Source organism: Leptonychotes weddellii, chromosome 1 (assembly GCF_054177405.1).
Source record: "Leptonychotes weddellii isolate Sample4059 chromosome 1, ASM5417740v2, whole genome shotgun sequence".
NCBI lineage: Eukaryota > Metazoa > Chordata > Mammalia > Carnivora > Phocidae > Leptonychotes > Leptonychotes weddellii.
Window position 1 is genome coordinate 60969803 of NC_138369.1, and position 21070 is coordinate 60990872.

General features: G+C 44.7%; 1 protein-coding gene across 2 annotated transcripts in view; it reads right to left on the minus strand.

Moving 5' to 3' along the window:
• Positions 1-543: 543 nt before the first annotated feature.
• CMTM8 (CKLF like MARVEL transmembrane domain containing 8) overlaps positions 544-21070 on the minus strand; it is a 105519-nt gene continuing 84992 nt past the window's right edge. The window contains exons 2-4 of one of the 2 annotated variants that reach the window (XM_081825458.1): positions 13444-13617; positions 3005-3121; positions 544-980 (exon numbers count right to left, since the gene is read on the minus strand). In XM_081825458.1, the coding sequence (XP_081681584.1) occupies positions 897-980; positions 3005-3121; positions 13444-13617 (375 nt within the window). In that variant the 3' untranslated portion in view covers positions 544-896. The remainder of the gene's footprint in view (positions 981-3004; positions 3122-13443; positions 13618-21070) is intronic. The other variant, XR_014146684.1, reaches the window with a different exon arrangement.

Genomic DNA, 21070 nt, shown 5'->3' on the forward strand with positions numbered 1-21070 from the left:
CTGCCTCAACACACTTCCTCTAAATACACATCTGCCTGGCTGCCTGGGGTTCTTCCCACCATCTGATGGTATCTCATAACAGGGCCACAAAATATTAGTTCTGGAGTCTGGAGACGTGGGGTCAGGTGGTTTCCACAAAGTACAGTACACGCATCACTGTGGTCAGCAAGTATCTTAAGGTACACGCAAGTATTTATCGGTTTAATGGTTATGCACTTATTTTAATATGTATTAGGAAAAAATTGCCACACAGCACATCAGTCTGGGCACTCAGCACCATCACTTAGGTTATTACCGAACTGCAAGGCCAGTGTCTCATTACATGCTTTCTGGGTCAACTGGTTAGCATGTGAGAACCATGGCCACTGATGATCCCCAGTCTCGGGGAGAAGGGTCTCTCCTACTACCCTGGCCTGGTGGCTGTGGACAAGGGTGTCTGGGCAATACTACAATTGGGCAGCCTTGTGAGGATGAAGATTTACCCACAGAACCCAACCTTGGGCTTTGGCAGTAGGTCTCCTTTCTCAAATCAGACACCTTACCCAAGATTTTGAAACATTTAATCAGAAAAGAATCTGGCATTTTAAAAAGTTAGGTTTACAAACTCGACACCGTCTTAACATTAGCAATTTATCTATTTATACATTGTCTAAGGAAACAAGGTCCATGAAGACATCAACAAGATATTTAAGAGTTCCTTATAAGCTACAACAGTTTGCAAATAAGTATCCAGTTTAACTGTAACAAACCACTGTGAGCAAATTTAACTAAGTATATAAAAACATTAGTTAAATATAATTCTCTGGAAATATACATTATACCTACAGTTTGTTGTTGCTGTTTTTTTACAGTGAGATTCTTCCTGCTTTCTCCTGTTTAATTCTCAAAATGGCAAATCACTGTATGGTCCTGGATCTCCAAGCTACAAAACTGAAATATGTGTTTCCAGCATAGCAGATGGTGACCAAAAAGGCGAAGAACTGGAGAAAACAGAGGATAATAGAAAGAGGGCTTAGGGCACATTCTAATTAGCAAAAGTTATCATTTCACCTCCATTGAATCAGGTACTCATAGCATCCCTTGAATCCAGGCTTTCTCATCTAAAATTGCTTTATTGGTTCAATTACCTTCCTTCTGAAATGATCTCTGGCTATGCTGGTTGTTTGGGGTTTTTGTTTTGTTTTTTGTTTTTCTTTTTGCAACATATCTGGAAAGCTTGTAGTTTTGCTCAAATAACCACATGGTGTTCACTTCAGGGTGAGTATGGTGGTGTGTATCTGAGAAAAGCACATGTATTCCTAATTTAGTATAGACAATTTTAGACCAGGGCTTAACCTCAGATTGCCATAGGGTCAGTTACATAAAGGAGTTGAGTGGGTGGGAGGAAGCGATGAACCCACAGGGTGCGAATGGTGAGCAGGGAAAAAGCAGGCGCCTCTGAAGGGGCAGCCAATGCCCAGGTCTGGCTGATTCTTGCTGTATGATAGCTAGAGCTTAGTGCTGCTGAAGCTTGTGATTATTATTATTTTTTTTTTTTTAAGTAGGCTTCATGCCCAGCATAGAGCTCAATGTGGGGCTGAACTCACGACCCTGAGATCAAGAACTGAGCTGAGATCAAGTCAGACACTTAACTGACTGAACCATGAGAGCACCATGCTCTCTACCTTTAAATAGAGATTTTTGAATATAAATATCAGAATATAAGAAATAGGGGAGAGGGGTGCCTGGGTGGCTCAGTCGGTTGATCAAGTGTCCAACTCTTGATCTCGGCTTGGGGTCGTGAGTTCAAGACTCATGTTGGGCTCCACACTGGGCATGGTGCCCACTTTAAAAATATATATATATAATGAACGGCTGTGTATCATCAATCGGTTTTAACATGATCATTTTGGTATTCCTGTTTAACTGACCCCAACCCCCCCCCCGCCAATTACTTCTTTTGGGAATGGAATATTTTAAGGCCAATCTCAGAGGAACTTCTAAAATTAGTTTTTAAAATCAGAACTACAATACCCATTAATGGTTTAAATATGCAAATAGTATGGAAGCACATAAATTAAAAAGCAGAAGCCCCTCAGGCTGCTCCCTTCATCATCCAACCACAGTCTCTGGAAGGAACCTCTGTTCATGTATGCTTTCCCAGGCACTCCCATCGCATAAACAAACATCTCCACTTCTTAAGTAAAAATAGAATCATAGTGTGCTCATTTTTTTTTTTTTTTTGCAACTGTCTCCCCACTTGAACTGTAGTCAGTAGAATTATTCTTAGAGTGCCTCAAGTATTTTTTCTTCCTCAAATACTTATTTTGTTCCAGCTATTTGGCTTTCACTCAAGCTGGGTCTTTTTTTTTTTTTTTTTTAAGATTTTATTTATTTTTTTGACAGAGAGAGACACAGAGAGAGAGGAAACACAAGCAGGGTGAGTGGGAGAGGTAGAGAGAAAAGCAGGCTTCCCACTGATCAGGGAGCCCAACGCAGGGCTTGATCCCAGGACACTGGGATCATGACCTGAGCCGAAGGCAGACGCTTAACGACTGAGCCACTCAGGCACCCCAAGCTGGGTCTTTTAACCTCTGTGCACTTCAGGCCATCAGGAGGCCCCAGTAATTTTTGATGCTTTTTTTTTTTTAAAGATTTTATTTATTTATTTGACAGAGAGAGAGATAGAGAGAGCAGGAACACAAGCAGGGTGAGTGGGAGAGGCAGAGAGAAAAGCAGGCTTCCCACTGAGCAGGGAGCCCGACGCGGGGCTTGATCCCAGGACACCGGGATCATTACCTGAGCTGAAGGCAGCCGCTTAACGACTGAGCCACCCAGGCGCCCAATTTTTGATGCTTTTAACCAACAAGTTAATTGCCAGTGTCTCGAGTGCAGGTGAGGCTTTCCCGCCCCTACAGATAACTTGGGTCTTCCTCCTGGACCCCCAGCCCCACCGGGAGGAGGAGACCGTGACCCTGACCATGCAGGAAGGGGGTGGGGCAGGTGAAAGGGCTTGCTCACTCACCGATGAGGCTGCCCAGCTGTTGAAATTGTGGCTGTCTCTCTCGGGGGAGACAGAAGACGCATCCACCACAGCGGCTGAGAGGTATAAGACGAAGGCGCTGCCATTAAAGCACAAACCCTGGGGGAGATAGAAGGGTGGAGTGGTCAGGGAGCGTGGAAGGTCTGGGCACCTCTGGATCTCTGTAGTGGCCAGAACTGCACGCCAGGTGTGGTAAGGGGTGCATCGGACACTTGGAGGGGGCAGGGATGAGGGCTCTGAGAGGCAGCTCAGCAGTGCCTCCAGGAGGAGGGGGCTTCCTACCAACTTTTTTTTTTTTTTAAAGATTTTATTTATTTATTTGACAGAGAGAGACACAGCGAGAGAGGGAACACAAGCAGGGGGAGTGGGAGAGGGAGAAGCAGGCTTCCCACTGAGCAGGGAGCCCAATGCGGGACTTGATCCCAGGACCCCGGGATCATGACCCTGAGCCGAAGGCAGACGCTTAACGACTGAGCCACCCAGATGCCCCAACTTCCTACCAACTTTTACACAGCACACCCAGACACCCCTCACCTGCCCCCAAGACACCCAGGCTGCCTTGCTTGTCCCTTCGGCCACCTCTCTCTCTCACTTTGCTCTTGATCCTTGCTTCATCCAGATTTCAGCCTTGGTGACCTACTGGCTGAGGAAGGCAGGCAGCTGGGGTTCCCCAGCGAGATCTGCCCAGACTGTGGCCCCAGCAGCCACAGCCTTTCGGCACCTGTCCCCGACCCAGAGCTGCGAGATAGCTCTTCCCAAAGCAGGCCCAGCTGATCTATTCCCCAGGCTAAGCGGAGGGCGGGGGAGGAGGGGGGGATGACATTTAGGTGAACTCCTCAATCCTAGCAGCAAGTTCTTAAAAATGAAACTAAGATTATACATATTAACAGAACCCTTTTGGAACTAATCTCACTCCTGGCTTCATCTTATTTTTTCCTATTCTTAGAGAAGAGAGAGGTGTAAATCCAATAGATATTTGGTTTCCAGTTATACTTAAACTCTAGGAAATCAAACTGTGAAATGTGCCAAACTTCACCCCTGTCTGAACAAGGGTGAGAGGTGGGGATGGGGTGGGGCAAAACTGATGCAGAAAACCAATGCTTATACAGGTAGGAAGAGGGTGGCTCTCAGGAGTAGGCCCCCCATGGTCTCACAGCTCTCCCTCAGTCATTCAGAAAGACAGGAATGGGTAGGGGTAGGGGGGAAGCAGTATCTTTTTCTTCTAGGAGAAAGGCACATAGAATTTTCCAGATGCAGGTCCTTCTGAGGTGGGTTGTGTATCCCTCTTACCACCTCCACACTTTACTTATATTGTTCTGGGTTAAGGAGATTAAACTTTATGATAAGAGTCAGTCCCAGGATTCAGGCTGCCCAGGATGCTCATCTGCCATTAGAAATGTGTCCCCTGGGGTGCCTGGGTGGCTCAGTTGGTTAAGTGTCTGACTCTTGATTTCGACTCAGGTCATGATCTTAGGGTCCAGGGATCAAGCCCTGCATTGGGCTCCCCACTCAGCGTTGGAGTCCGCTTGAGATTCTCTCTCTTCCTCTCCTCTCCCTCTGCCCCTCCCCCTCACTCTCTCTCTCCCTAATAAATAAGTCTTAAAAAAAGAAATGTGTCCCCAGGAAGTCCTGGTTTCCCCGGTGATTCATTATGTTTGCTGGTTGTGGGGGTTTTTGGTCCAGGAACACATCTGTGCATTTTTTTAAAAATCTAGTTTTTTTTTTTTTTCATTTCACATTACCTCTAGAGATTTGCACATTTGCTATTTGCCAAGTAAAGGACTTCCTACTTTTTTTTTTTTTTAAATGCTGAAACAGTTCAATGTAGTTACCTCTGAGGGGTGTGAGACTTTAGTTTTCGTTTTGTGGCCTTTTACAGGTAGCGGTATTTATTTAATAAATTAGCCATGTAGTACATTTGAAACGTTAAAATGCTTAAGAAAAAAATTAAAAAGTAATGCATGTCCATGGTAACCAAACAAAATCCCGTCTGGAGAGAACAATCTGGAGTAAAAAGTCAGTCTACTCCTTTCACCTCAACCCTTTCCTTTGAGATATAAACCACCACCCAATCTTATACAAACAGAGCCATATAGTCAGGCATCTTAGTGGGGGTTTTTCTGTTTTGTTCGGATTTTTTTCTTCATTGAGAAAGATACCAAGGGCAATTTTACTTGTCAGTCCAAACAGATGGACCTCATTTCTTGTCATAACACAAATACCTCAGAATTTAACTCTTCCCCTGTTGATGGGCATTTGATGTTCCTAGCTTTCTCGGGATTACCAACACTGCTGTGAGGAACGTCTTTAAACATGTATTTGGGGGCACCCATGCATGTCCAGTCCCCATAGAAGGAGAGAGATGAATGAGAGAGCTTCCGGGAGGCCAGCCCGGCCAGGACCACCCTGACACAGGCCCGGGCCTTGTCCCCTCTGCCGTGTGGGTGAAGGGCTGGAGAGGGAGTGGGGACACGACTCCATACTAAGTGTGGCCCAATCCATTTTCCCAAGGAAATGAGAAATTCTGTTTCCCTTGGAGGGAAGCGGGGAAGGGCTTCCTTCCCCCACACACCACCCCGAGGGCTCCCGACGGGTTCTCACAGCCTCTATTTTGCTACCTCAGAGCCCAACCTACTGGCTCCCCCATCTTCCTAGGACTCCCAAAGTAAGTATGTCTGAGGGATGCCTGGAGTGGGAACCTAGTGAAAACAGGTGGAGAGAGGAAAGAAAAAAGAAGGGCAAAGAACCCGGATCTGAGATTGTTATAGAGGTTAAAAAAAGAGATCTGTGTGGCTACAGAAGGGAAGGAGGGCAATGGCGAAGCTTCAGCAGGCTCTAGAATAGCACTGAGCTTCACAGAAACACAGATTGTACTGCTCTTGAGAAATAGGACCCAAGTCCGAGACTGTTCAAGCTGAACGATCAGGGAGCCCCTCCAACTCCCATGCCAGTTCTCAAACCACCCCTGGGCCCCAGGCAACAGAGAACAAATACAGTGTCTTACAAAAGGTTTCCAACTGTTCCTTTTTGGGAGAAGGTGGAGGGAGGCTATTCTTTTCTGAAATTCGATCCCTCTTTGGTATAAAATGTCCTTTCCCCCAAATAAAGGCACCCATAGATAAAACCCTCAAGCAGCTAGCCCCCTTGTTGACCCTCCACACTGTATTATTGGTATCCACAACTGACCAAACCTAACTGCTAAGAACATCTCATCCCTTCCCAGTAGAGGGGAGGTAGGTTCTTTCAGTTTCAGAGAATTCCTGAAGGTCAGAACCAGGGCACTCGTGTCCCCTGAGAGCCAAGCAGACTCCAGGGTGGACAACTGTGGTTGGCATCCGGGGACCTGCATCCCATTCCTATCAAAATCCTCTCAGCATCTCAGTTCTTTACCTGCCAAATGGAAATAATCCGTTCCCTCTTTGCAGTTAGTGTGAGGTGAAATGTTGTAAGATATGAAGGACCCAGCCCGACCTCTGGCACACAGGTGTTTCATAAATGGTGGCTGATGTTGTCAACGGAAGGAGGCCTCACCCTCCACCCTCCGCCCTGTGCCCAGTACTGCTCAGAGTGCTTGCAATGAAGCCAACAGGGATGAGCTGCAGAGGACAGATCCTCAGAAAAAGCTTTTGTGGAGGTCCTGGTGCTTAGTGCTCTGAGGAGGACAGACTGTATTGCTTTGAAGTTTTAGCTCAGATCAGATTTGTCAGAAAGCATTCATTGCAGCCTCTCTGGGTAAATGATATTGCCCAGGAGCTTAGAGGTGCTCGCGGGAACCTGCTGTGGTTCCGCTCCATGTTAAGGATGGACATAGTAACTCTGCACCTGTATTCTCCTCAGATGCAATAGGAAAAATGCCTATTGTCAAGCCAAGTCCACTGCAAAGCTCATGCCTTGTCAAGCAAAGAGCTAAAGGCAAAACTTATGAGACTCTGCTTTTTGTAGTGTTCCATGGGCGGTCTCCCAGCCAAACTCCCAGGGGACTAAAATCAGGTCTACTGCTCCCTTTTCTTTAATCTTAGATTTCTCAAATGCTCTGACAACCAAATGTAAACCCCAAAGTCATTAGGCAGCAAAAACTGGCTTGCACTGACACAGGGGCAATGCAGTCTTTAGCATCCCTCTTAGCAGGAAAAATGCATGTGTTCTTGCAGAAATATTAACATGTCTGATTACAGTGTTGCCCCCAGACTCAGAGGGAGGGGTCACCTTATGTAATAAATGCACCAGATTACTTCTTTCTAAAATTTGAAAAAAAATTGTGATTGCAAACATATCTAGCCTAAAGGTTCCAGGGAGGGGGTGTGGACCTATAATTATCTGTAAACCAGTGTTTCCTACACTTTAGGTGCCTAAGAATTATCTGGAAAGCTTATAATAGAGATTGCCAGATACTCTATAGAGCTTCCGATTCAGTAGGTCTGGGGCAGGACCAAAGATTTCTAAAAAGCTCCCATGTGATGCTGCTGGTCCAGGGACCGCACTTTGAGCAGCAAGATTCTAGAAGGTTCACTCTGGCACCAGAAGCCCATCAGCTGCCTAAGCAGAGTCCTGGGTTGGCCTGACCCTTGCCATGCTCCAGTTAGTGTGGGACATACAGTGAGGGCCAGCATCTGAACCAGTCTGTTCCTGCAAGAGGTTCTGCTGGGCACAGGTAATAAAGATCTGAGACCTTAGCTGTTACACAGGAAAACTTTTCCCCCAGATCCCACTTTGGATATCCAGTTAACACTGCTTACCCCACTCACAAATGCTTTGAGAGGTTTCGCAAAGGGGCTTCGCAGAGCAGGAAATAAAAACCCCCCAACCCGAAGTCAGACATGTTGGACCTGTAGCAGCTGCTGGCTGCAAAAAAGTTTTTAAAATTTGGCTAAAAATATTTTAAAAGTGAAAGAGTTCACACAAAAGCCCAGATTTCTGGATTGCCTTAGGGAGGGAAATAACAGAAAATCTAACAATTCTGAAGAGCACGTTTCCAATTTATTTCTCCGGGAAGTGAAGAATATTCCCTAGTTGATTAAGATGCCCAAAAACTGTGTGTCTGGGTGGCGAGAATTCAACACTCACTGAATTCACGCTCCCTTGCATAACTTGTCTGACGTCTTTCCACACGTGTGAGTGTGTAACCTCTAAGGTGGAGGCTGATGGTCTTGCTTGATAAGATGAAGGATTAAGGGGCGCCTGGGTGGCTCAGTCGGTTGGGCATCTGCCTTCGGCTCAGGTCATGATCCCAGGGTCCTGGGATTGAGCCCCACACTGGGCTCCCTGCTTGGGGGAGCATGCTTCTCCCTCTCTCTCTGCCTGCCACTCCCCCTGCTTGTGCTCTCTTTCCCTCTCTCTGACAAATAAAATCTTAAAAAAAAAAAAAAAAAGATGAAGGATTAAACAACTCTAAAGGGCCTACAAGTCCTGGTCTCCTGACTGCTGGTTGGGGTTCTTATTTATTACTCAGGCAGAGGCATGCCTGGAGTGGAACAAGATCAGAAAAAAATGCTGGACAGAAGTCAAGAGAGATGGACCCCAGCTGTATGTGCATCTGGGCAAAGTCATGAGGCTCTAAATCTCAATTTTCTTATTTATAAAATGGGGACGCACGTCATGATGATAAATTCTGATCATGCAAATCAAAGCATTTTAAAACTAGGAAGTGCCAGAAGGGAGCATTATTTAAAAAAAAAAGTACCATTAAAAGCAATATTTCGATTTTTTTTTTTTTAATTTTAAGTAATCTCTCCACCTAACATGGGGCTCAAACTTACAAACCCAAGATCAAGAGTCTCATGCTCCAGGGGCGCCTGGGTGGCTCAGTTGTTAAGCGTCTGCCTTCGGCTCAGGTCATGATCCCAGGGTCCTGGGATCGAGCCCCGCATCGGGCTGCCTGCTCCGCGGGAAGCCTGTTTCTCCCTCTCCCTCTCCCCCTGCGTGTGATCCTGCTCTCGCTGTGTCTCTCTCTGTCAAATAAATAAATAAAATCTTAAAAAAAAAAAAAAAGAGTCTCATGCTCCACTTGATGGAATGAGCACTGGGTGTTATATGCAAAGGATGAATCACTAAATTCTACCCCTGAAACGAATAATATAGTATATGTTAACTAAACTGAATTTAAATAAAGAATGAAAAAATATATAGTTTTTGGAACCCAAGCCACCGGGCAGTAGACCATTCAAGCAGGCTCACGGAGAGGTCATGTGTAGGTATTCTGGCCCTGGCTCTGGCAGAGGTCCCACTGACAGGCAGTATCAACTGCTAGACGTATGATGATTCCAGCCTCCAACCACCTTCAAGCCAGCCCAGCTGACTGAGGAAGCAGAGATATACTGTCCTGCTGAGCCTTTCCCAAATTACAAATTTATAAGTACATTAAATGTTACTGCTTAGGAGAAAAAAAAGTCCCATGCTCTACCGACCGAGCTAGAGCATTATTTTAATTTTTTAATTTTTTAATATTAAAATTATAATTTTTTTAAAGATTTTTTATTTTTTTTTAATTAGACAGAGAGTACAAGCAGGGGGAGCGGCAGGCAGAGGGGGAGGGAGAAGCAGACTCCTCGCTGGGCAGGGAGCCCGATGTGGGGCTTGATCCCAGGACCCCGGGATCACGACCTGAGCCAAAGGTAGACACTTAACCGTCTGAGCCACCCAGGCACCCCTAAAATTATAATTTTTTATTTTAAATTTTTATTTAAACATTTTATTTTTACATTTTAAAATTTATTTTAAAATTTTAAATTTACATTTTAAATTTTAAGCCACTGGGTGGCTCAGGTGGTTAAGCGGCTGACTCTTGATTTCCGCTCATGTCATGATCTCAAGGCCTTGGGATTGAGCCCCACGGTGGGGAATCTGCTGGAGGATTCTCGCTCTCCCTCTGCCTTTGCCCCTCTCCCCATTCTCTCTCTCTAAAATAAATAAATCTTTTTTTTTTATTTTAATGTATTAAAATATCTTTAAATTTTTTAAAATTTAAAATTTTTAATGTAAAAAATCAGTGAAAAGTATTTTAGGCTTAGAGAAGAGAGAGACCAGAGATGATCTGGAACAGAAGTCAGCAAACTATGCACACAGGCCAAATCTGGCCCACAGCCAGTTTTTGGGAATAAAGTTTTACTGGGAAGAGGATCATGTTCATTCATTTGCAAATTGTCTACAGAGGATCTCATGCTGCAAGCAGAGTTGAGTAGTTGTGACAGAGATTGCATAGCCTCCAAAAGAGAAAATACTTACTGTCTGGTCCTGTATAGAGGAAGTTTGCCAAGCCCTGATCCAGACAGCATACCTAGGAATTGAGACTCAGCAGGAGTGGAATGAAAGGTACTGCTCATTCCTGCATCTCACCCATTTGCTCTCCTGTGACAGTTTCCAAGTTCTCTTCTTCCAAGTTCACAAGCACTTTGCTCAAGACATCCTTTTAAGACCCCTCTTTTTCCAAAACAGCATTCCTTACATTCCCCCAGGTCCCTTGGACTATATACCCTCACCTGGTATTCCCATGTGACTGTTACTTTGAGGTGCTCAAGGCTCAGTAAGAGGGAACTGCTCTGCCTGACTGCCTTGAGCTGGGACATCAGTCTTTTTTCCTGCCTTTGGGCTTAAACTGAAACATCAGGTGTTCTTGGGTCTCAGGCCTGGTGCCTTTCAGACTAGAACTTAGAGCATCAGGTTCCCTGGTTCTCAGGCCTTTGGACTCAGCCTGGAACTACACCATCAGCGTGCCTGGGTCTCCAGCTTGTGGACAGCAGATCTTGGGACTTCTTAGTTTCCACAGTCATGTGAACCAATCCCTTCCAGTAAATCTCTTTATATATACACACACACATACACATCCTAATGCCTATGCTTCTCTAGAGAACTCTGACTAATCTAGAATTTATATCGAGAGTGGGGTAGACAGATAGAACCAGGAGTGGGGTGGTGCTGTAACAAAGATCTAAAAATATAAAACTGGCTTTGGAACTGGATAATGAGTAAAGGCTGGAGAGTTTTGAGGAGTATACTAGAACTAGGGGTGTTGAAGGTGATTCCAGTGAGGACTTAGGAAGAAAAGAGAAGAGGCTAAGACAAAGCTTCCATCTTCTTAGATAATGCATAAATAACCACAGACAGAATCTTAGTAAAAATATGGATGTTAAAGGCCATTGTGGAGAGATCTCAAATGGAAATGGGGAACATGTTTTTGGAAACTGGAGGAAAGGTGATCCTTGTCATAAAGTGGCAGAGAATTTAGCTGAACCGTGTTCTAGTGCTTTGTGGAAGACAGAGCTTGCAAGCAAAAAACTGGATATTTAAATGAGATTTTTTAAGCAAAGTGTTAAAGGAGCGGCTTGGTTCCTCCTGTTTATAGTAAAATGCACAAGGAGAGAGGTGAATTAAAGAAGAAATTGTTAAGCAAAAAGGCAGCAGAACTTGAAGGTTTGGAAAATTCTCAGCCTATCCATATTGCAAAAAAATAAGAAAACTTGGGGTGTCTGGGTGGCACAGTTGGTTGAGCATCCAAATCTTGGTTTCAGCTCAGGTTGTGACCTTGGGGTCATGGGATCAAGCCCTGTGTTGGGCTGTGCACTCGGCATGGAGTCTGCTTCGGACTCTCTCCCTCCCTCTCCCTCTGTTCCTCCTCCCAACTCTCTCTCTCTCTCAAATAAATAAATCTATTAAAAAAAAAAAAGAAAGAAAAAGCTTGCTCTGAAGAGAACAGCACAGGTATGGCCAAACAACCATTTGATAAAGAGATCATGGGTGCAAACCACAGATCTAATCATGTGTCAGCAGAAGCCAGGAACAGGTAAGGGATTATACCGGTGAAACGCTGTGAGTTTGAATGAAAAGGGGTGGAGATGGGACAAAATAAAGGAGTGCTGTTGAACTTCTTGGAATCTATACGATAGAACCATAGAGCCATTTGGCTGTGGATACGTGCCAATTTTTAAGAAAAAAGAATGAGTCACCCAAAGGCTCATTCAGAGATCATCAGGCCCTGGGGGCAGGCTGGTTCCTCCTCAGTTTCAAAGGGTAGGCTGCCTCTCTGGTTTCTGTGAGCCTGGATGTGCCCACCCCAGTGCCTCAGGGGCAGGTCACCCTGCAGACGCATAGGGGTGACACTGCCACCCCAGTGGGCCTGGAGGGCAGAGCACTGAACCAAAGAGGCTTATCCTGAAGGCTTAACATCCCATGGCATTTGCCTTGTAAGTTTTGGGCTTGCCTTGGACTCGCCACCCCATCCCTCCTCCCTATTTCTCCCTTTTGGAATGGGACCATCTATCCTGTGCCTGTCCCACCACTGTATTTTACAAGTACATAACTTGTCTGGTTTCATAGGCTCGCAGCTGGAGAGGAATTCTGCCTCAGGATGAACTATACCTCCAATCTCACCATACTTGATTTAGATGATATTTGGGTGAAACTTTGGCTCTTAGACTTCAGTCGATGTTGGAATGAGTTAAGACTTTTGGGGATGTTGAGATGGAATGAATGTATTTTGCATGTCAGAAGGGCATGATTTGGGGGAGCCAGCGGCAGAATGTTATGCACTGAATGTCTGTGTCCCAAGTGCACACACTGAAGCTCTGATTGACAACGTGATGGTATTTGGAGATGAGGCGCTTGAGAGGTGATTAGGGTTAGATGAGATCAAGAGGTTGGGATCCTCTTGATAGCATCTGTTCCCATCCATGTGAGCCACAGAAAGATAGCAGACATCTGCAAGTCAGGAAGGGAGCTCTCACCAGAGACCAGCTCTACTGACACCTGATTGTGGACTTCCAGCCTCTAGAAGTGTGAGAAATCAATTTCTGTCATTTAAGCTACCCAGTCTATGGTATTTTGTTATGGCGCCAGAGCCGACTAAGACAGGTACATTTTCTTATCTATTTCATCCCAGACCGTGTGTTCCCCTTAGTTTATGCTGCACCCACCATGGTGCCCGGAGCCAGGACAAGCATCCAATCACCCTTGACCGCACTTGCTTCCAAATATGAAGACACCTATTTATTCTAACAGCAGTTTCATTTTTCATTCTAAGTCTGCACACACTGTGCATCCCAACATCAAAGAGCTCTGTGCACAAAGGGCCAAGGTCGTGGCCCCAGGAGGGGTTTAAAGGAAGTGAGATCTGCCGAGGCTGGTGCCCCGATGTACTTATTTCCAGGTGATGGTGTTTATGAGGAACTAATGAAGAACTGAATTTCTCTTCATTCAGTCTTCTGAGAACTGGTTTGCTATTTTTGCCTAAAAGAAATTCCTGGACCTTCCAACATGCCCAGTTCCATACTCAGGTATAAAACACCTGCTATGTTGGGTTCTCCCTGGCTTTGTCCCCTGCTTTGCTGGCAGAGAGACAATCCTGAATTGTTGGACTAAGGACTAGGAAGGACTAAGCTCAATCCTACCTAGTGGGCAGTGGACAAGAAGATGACCCCTGGCTTCCTTACCACCGTTGTCCAGGGCACCTGGGGAATCCTGGTGTAGGTCATTGTTATGTAGATGATGAGGAAGAAGACGGTGAGGACCCAGTAAAATACAGCTACAAACATGACCCAGCCAAACGCGGGGACCCGGAAGTACTCAGTTCCAGCGATCAGCGTCCACACCAGCAATCCCAGAACCTGTAAAATGGCAGAGGCAGTTTGAAAGAAAAGGGAGACACAAGGAGAAAGTAAAGAAGGAAGCAGGGACAGAGAAAAAAACAATTATACAGAGTGTCATTTATAGCATTTGTTCATATTACACATACACGTGACTTATGAATACAAAACAGGGGTTGCAAACTCGCGTGCCCACAAATGCCAGGAAGGTATAAAAGATGAACATGGTAGGCTGAATAGAGATCAGAAAACAAGAAAAACGGTGTCTATTGTAAGGGGCAGTCTCTATTCAGCTCCAGGCAACTGCTGTGGGCCAATCTTTTTCTAAGTAAATTCTAACCCCCAATGTGGGGCTCGAACTCATGACCCCAAGATCAAGAGTCGCATGCTCCACTGACTGGGCCAGGCAGGCTCCCTGGTTGTGTGTCAGTTTTGCTAGATCTTCCTTTTATTTTTTTTCCCCTCAAGAAAACACAGAAAGTCAAGTTTGTACATGACAATCTTGATTTTTAAATGTTAGCACTAATAATGATTTTTAAAATACTACAAGGGGACATTCTACACACACCTGTGGCTGGAATTTACTCACAGGCTGATGCTTGTCAAGGAACAAGACTGCATGGAACTGATCTGCTCTCAAGGAATGAACCTCTGAGGATTCCCCACCTGCCACCGCTGCCCCCCTCCCCCCGCAGATGGCAAATAACACGTGGCCTGAGAGAGCCTTCAGAAAGGAGAACACGCAGGGGCCCAGTGCAGACACCGGCATTCAGCATTTTAACATAAGTTGTGCATTTATTCCAGCAAGAGCCATCCAAATCTTCACTGCTGATGAATAAGACCAAACCCAAAGCCAAATCAATGTCACCAATTGACTAGAGGAAGATTTCATCAGGGGAAAAGATACTGATCCAAACTGTAGGCATCTTTAGTCCTGAACAAAGGAAGTCCAGAGCAAAGGATGCATCTCGCATTCCAGCACCTTCCAGGGACCAGGACTTTATTCCTAGGTTATGAAACAGTTAGTATCCAAACCATATCCCCAGGAGTCCAGGGCAGGCTCTAGCTGATAAGACTCAGGACAAATAATTCTGTTTTAGCTTTCTTTGTGGCATACGGAACAAATTACTACAGGAATTTTAATCACAAATCTAGGAAGATTGTTTTCACTTATTTGTTTAACCCTTGAGAGCACTAAACTCTGCCAGGCTTCCTGCTATCAGGCCCCAAGGATGGGTGGGGCACACATTGAACAGACCTTGCTGTTCATAACTTAAAGTCTAGTGGGAGGAAATATCTGAATAATTATAATTGTGAAAAATGCTACGAAGGAAAATGAAGGGTATGATATGGGTGTATAATAGAGAGATATACCCTTGTTGCAAGCATGGGAAGTGTCAGGGAAGGCCATGCTGAAGAATACCTTAAGACCCAGTAAGAGCTAGCGAGAGGTAAGCAAGAAGACAGCATGGGCAAAGGTCCAGAGCAGGGAGGGGCTTTGCTGCCCTTCTAGAACCTATAAAAAAGTATACTAAGTTAGGACATTGGTGCAAAATGTTAGAGAGGTGGGGGTGAGTCAGATTATATGGGCCCAGGTGGCCTAAGAATTTTGTACCTTCTCCTAAGGGTGGTGACAGGGTTTGAGCAAGAGAGTGATAGGACCAGGGTAAATTTTTAATACTGTCACCAGCTAGACCCCAAGACCTGACCTTTACTCTTCATCTGCTTGTACCCACTGACCTTTGTCCCATATTTTTCTTAAGCTCTTCTTTCTAGCTTATCTCTTAACTGAGGCAGAAGACCTGACAGGTATAACATCCTGTGATGAAAACTGAAACTAGCCCTCAAGCAACAGCGACTGCCCAGACAAAGAGTTCTGGTGGCCCAGACCCCCCAGATCAGTTTGAACTTAACCCCCACTCACGCCTCTGCAGAGAGACCATGGAGTGAACCAGGGAATGACTGACAGGTACCTTTACCTCATTATAATACTAAATCTCCAGGCACCTGGGTGGCTTCAGTCCATTAAGCGTCTGCCTTCTGCTCAGATCATGATCCCAGGGTCCTGGGATCGAGTCCCAGATCGGGCTCCCTGCTCAGCAGGGAGTCTGTTTCTCCCTCTGCCTCTCTCCCCTGCTCATGCTCACTCGCATGCTCTCTCTCTCACAAAAATAATAAAATCTTTAAAAAAAAAAAAAAAAAATCTCCACACAAGCTCCAAGGAGGAGCCTGGCCTCATTTATATAACATACAATGTATGTTCAGGCAGGTTTCTTTAAGGTGCATGCACAGCCTTATGCTCCCCTCTACATGCAATGACAAATCTAAATATTCATCCTAACCCTAAATAAAAGGAACCCCTTCACCCTTGCTCAGGGAGTCACGGCTTTGGGAGTGATTCTCCGTGATCTCATCCACTGTGCGACAACTCCACCTGGTGTGGTTTCCATCTGCGTCTCACCAAGGAGCGACTGCACGTTAGTTTGGTTACAATACCGCTCCAGCTGCTTGGGGAGAATAGGCACGTGGAGGGGAAGAGGGGTGTGTGTGGGAGGAGACAAGCTCACAGACTGTCACAATAGTCCCAGTGGGAGAAGATGACGTATTCAAGACCAAGATGGTGGCAGCGAATATTGGGAAGTGAGGGAATTCCAGACACACTTCCGAAGTGGCCGGGCCAGGACTCGAATAGATTTAGGTTAGGATAGAGTGGAAAGACGTGCAGAGTCTCTGGAAAGATGTATGATGCGTACGAGGGCTGTCACTTCCTCACCTGAACAATGAAACAGGACCAGGTGAAAGGGCTGATCTTTACCACAGCTCCTGAGCTCAGTTTTCAACCTACCCAGCCTGAGGTGGCCAGGACCCCTCCAGATGGGGATGAGAAGTGGATGCTGCAGGCACAAGAGTGAAGGCCCCTCTTTAAGAAGGAAGACTTACTGTGAGGTCATGAAGCCCTCAGACAGGTTTCCAAGGGACATTGTACACGGCTCACCGCGAGAAGCCCACCTCTCTGCTACAGTTTGGTTGCTGTGCTGGGGAGCACAAAACAGACTCTAAATGTTGCTGCTTCCCCTCTTTATAGAGTTGAAAGTTGCTGTTCTTTTTGTCTGTTTGATATTGTATATAAATTCCAAAGCAATACTTAATGGAGATGTGCTTTTATGCTTACATTCGTGGCAGCAGAATTTATCAAAAGTGAAGATGTACAAAAAAAAAAAAAAAGTGAAGATGTACAAAATGAGACAGAATTCCAGAAAGTGCTAAGCCTCACACTAATGGGGTTTGGGGCCTGAATTCATCGTAACTGACAGGTAATCTACACACATAGATGTGATACTCATTGGATCAGTGAGACTGGTAGTTAGATGTAATCCAGCATGGTGGGGTCTGAAATAACATCACAGGGTTCTTGATTCAAACTGAAAAGGTCAGAATGGCCCTTTGTTGATGATGCACGGAGGAAACATAACTGCCGTGAAACGTAACACGGCAAACAGGGTTAGGTTGTTTCCCCAGGGGAATGCAAGGGTTTAAGTCTCCAGCACGAGCTTGTGTCCAGCTAGACCGGCTCACCTAACAGCTCTTGGCTCTGAATGCGTTTTTCATTATTAAAGCAAGCAGGGTCCACTGTCTAGAGACGCTTTGTCTAATGTGCTAGCAGTGGTCATCTTTTACACACAGGGACAATATCGTTAACTGAGCCATCTCTCAAAGAGCAGGAATACCTGACCCATGACCTCACCAGCAAACACAGTTAAAAGAACGCCCCCGTCAAGAAAAGAATTCTACCCAAGTGAATTTCCTAGGTAACAGAAATAAGTAGCAGGCCTTTTGTCTCTCACTATAACCAATACTGATGAAAATCACTCTACAAAATGTTAGTCATCTCCTGCTGGGTGTGTGTGTGTGTGTTTAAGACAAACTCTAGATCTTTATCTGCTTAAGACAAACTTTAAATCTTTATCTGCTTAGACTACAAAAATACTGTTTGTTTTTTTCACTGATGAGCATTTTTTTAGGCTAAGACTTTTTTGAATGGTAAAGCTAAGACTTAAAAAAAATTCCCGAAGTGATAAATGCAGGTAAAAATAAACACAGAAATATAGAAAGTATATAAAAAATATACAAAGAAGCAACAACCTCCATCCACCAGTTGTAAATTCTCAAGAGAAACCAATATAAAAACTTTAAATCTACCTTTCTTAAATTCTTTTCCTTGAATCTGTGACTACCACCTGTACATCCTTTTCTTTCTCTCTTGAAAATATGGATCACGCTGTACATGGTGCTTTATGACTTGCTTCTCTCCATGAACAATATCGTGGGGGACCTCCTTCGCACTACTACACACCGATCTATGCCAATTCTGACAGTTGCCCAGTTTTCTATAATTCATGTAACAAGTTCCCAATTGAGAGAAATTTAAGTTGTCTCCTTTATGCTTATATAAAAATGCCCAGGGAACATTCTTATAATATATACCTGAATCCCAGGAAGGATTCTGAGAGGCAGAATTTCTAGGCTATTTTAAATGTTAGAGGTACTGCCAACTTACTCATCCAAGCCTTGTACTAATTGTACTAAAGCATGCTTTTCCCTTCGATCCTGAGTTCCCATGTTTTAAATAATTTAAAACCTGATTTTAAAAAAAGAGATCTTGGGGCACCTGGCTGGCTCAGTCGGTACAGCATGAGACTCTTTTTTTTTTTTTTTTTAAAGATTTTATTTATTTATTTGACAGAGAGAGACATAGCGAGAGACGGAACACAAGCAGGGGGAGTAGGAGAGGGAGAAGCAGGCTTCCCCGCGGAGCAGGGAGCCCGATGTGGGGCTCGATCCCAGGGTCCTGGGATCACGACCTGAGCCGAAGGCAGACGCTTAACGACTGAGCCACCCAGGTGCCCCACAGCATGGGACTCTTGATCTTGAGGTCATGAGTTCAAGCCCCATGTTGGGTGTAAAGATGACTTAAAAATAAAATCTTAAAAAGAGAGAGATCTCACATTTACCTTGCCCTGCTTCACCGAATTGAAGCATAGAGAAAAACGTACAAATCTGCAATGAACAACTCAATGAATTTTCACAAACTGCACAAACCTTAATAACCAGCATCCACACCAAGAAACGAAACGTGACCAGTGCCTGGAAGCTCCATTCTCACTTCTAGTTACTCCCTCCCTCATCTAAGGGTAACAATCGTCCTGATTCCTAATAGTCTAGATTACTATTGCTTGTTTCTGAACTTCATATACGTAGAATCCTACAGTATGTATTCTTGTGTTTGGTTTCTTTCACTCAGCACAGGGAGATTCAAGCATGACACTGAACATCGTTTTTTCATTCTCATGGCTACACGGATCACCTGCCCGGCTTGTTAAACCACGGAGGGCTGGGTCCACTCTCCGAGTTTTTTCACTAGGTCTACAAGTCCCCAGGTGGTGCTGATGCTCTTGGTCCAGAGACCACACCTTAAGAACCACTGATGTATAGTACCCTTTTTCTTTCAGTTTACATTTTCCTGATTAGTGGTGAGGATGATATAGCACCTTTTCAAATGCTTATTAGCCACCTCGAGTTCCTTCCTCATTTATTGAGCTCCTTCCTTATTTATTGATATGTTTTAAAAAATCACTTTCTTCCTGATTTGTAAAGGTCTTTACAGAAGAGGCATGGTAACCAACTACATATTGGGCAATATTTTCCCCATCCAGGTTTGTTTTTTAACTGTTTTTTTTTTTTTTTAACAGAGTCTTTTGTCATATGGAAGTTTTAAACGTCTACATAACTGGTCCCCCTTTAAGCCTTCTTCTATTCCCACCTGCCCAGGAAGGTCTTCCTCAACACAGGATTATGCAAATATTCTCCTATATTTTCTTACAGCTTGTATATATGTTTAGGGTGTTGATCCAACTAGAATTGCATTCTATATATGGGGTGAGGAAAGGCCAATTTTTTTTTTTCTAGCAGCTAGTCTTTGATCTGTTATCACGTGTTGGTGACTTTCCATATACTGGGTCAGGTTCTGGAATCTTCTATTCCTCTCATCTGTGAGACGGTGGTGTTAGTGCCAGCCACGGTAGCTTCAGCATGTATTTTAGGCTTCTGGATAAAGATGTCAACTTGAACACGAGTCTAATTTTGCTCCTTCTCCAAACCCTTCTAAAATTATCACGAGAATGGGATGAATAGGAAAGGAGACAAAAGCAACACAGTTTTAGAAGCCTGGGACACATATGGATGAGGGATAACAGATTTGGCCACTGTGAGGAGGCTGGATGGGGAAAGTAAAGAACCAAGCCACGCTTGCTGCAAGGTCTGAAAAGACGCAGGCATCTCTGGGACTGGAACAGGGACTGAGAGAGAAGGAGGGATGGCTCAAGTGAGGAGGATTTGCGGAGAGCTGTTTGAAAGCAGCTGTGTCCCAGATTACTTTATAAGCTACCAGGTGACTGCCCCACCTCGGTGATTGGTCTGTACGTTTCTTCTCTGGGTAGGGAATTCTCAGCCTCAGTCCTGTTGACCCAGGGGGTCAACAACTCTTTGTTGTTGAGAGCCGCCCTGTGCAGGAGTTTTGGCAGCATCTCTGGCCTCTACCTGCTAGATGCTAGCAGCAAGTTCCCCATCTCCCTCTTAATGACAATCAAAAATGTCTCCAGAAATTGCCAAGTGTCTCCCAGGAGGCAAAGTCACCCCTGATTGAGAACCACTCTAAAGAAGGTAAAAAAAAAAAAAAAAAAGGGGGGGTGGTCTCGGGATTGAAAGGCACAGTTGAAGGTTTGAGTATCATGCTGAAACAAGAGACTGAAATGACTCTTCAGTGTGAAGACTTCCCCATCCTTTCAATCCCTAACCTTTCCCTTCCATTGGGTTCTTAGGGCACGGGCAGCGAAGCCTTCACTCGCACGAGAGAAAAGACCTTGGGGATTCACCAACACACAGCTTGGCCCGGTCAATCCACAATGGAGTTCAAAGTTGATAAGCCCCATCTATGTGCTTAGAGCATCTGAACAGCTTTGTATTTTTAAAACATAGGCAGACAACCAAGGTTACCAGATCTATGATGACAAAAAAGCCCGTATAATGGGGCAGAGAGCTGAGACCAAAAAACAAACTGGAAGAAAGTAACTTTGAAGAGGGAGGAAAAAAAGATCAGTGTCCTCAGGGAGAAACGATATTACAGTAGTGAACCAGAAACAGGTTACTGGAAGGACACAAATAGTCCTTCAGGAACAAAATTCGTTTTTGAAATGACAAATAGGATAGCAGACATTAAAAACTCCATGAAAGTGTTACATGATAAAATTGAGAAAACCTTCTAGAAAAGATAGTAAGAAGACAAAAAGATGAAGAAAAAAAAAAAAACAGGAAAAGAGGACAATTAGAGGACAGGTCAGGAAGGAGGTCAACTATCCGAATGATACGTTCCAGGAATAGAGGCTAAAGACAAAAGAGGGAAAGAAATCAACCACAA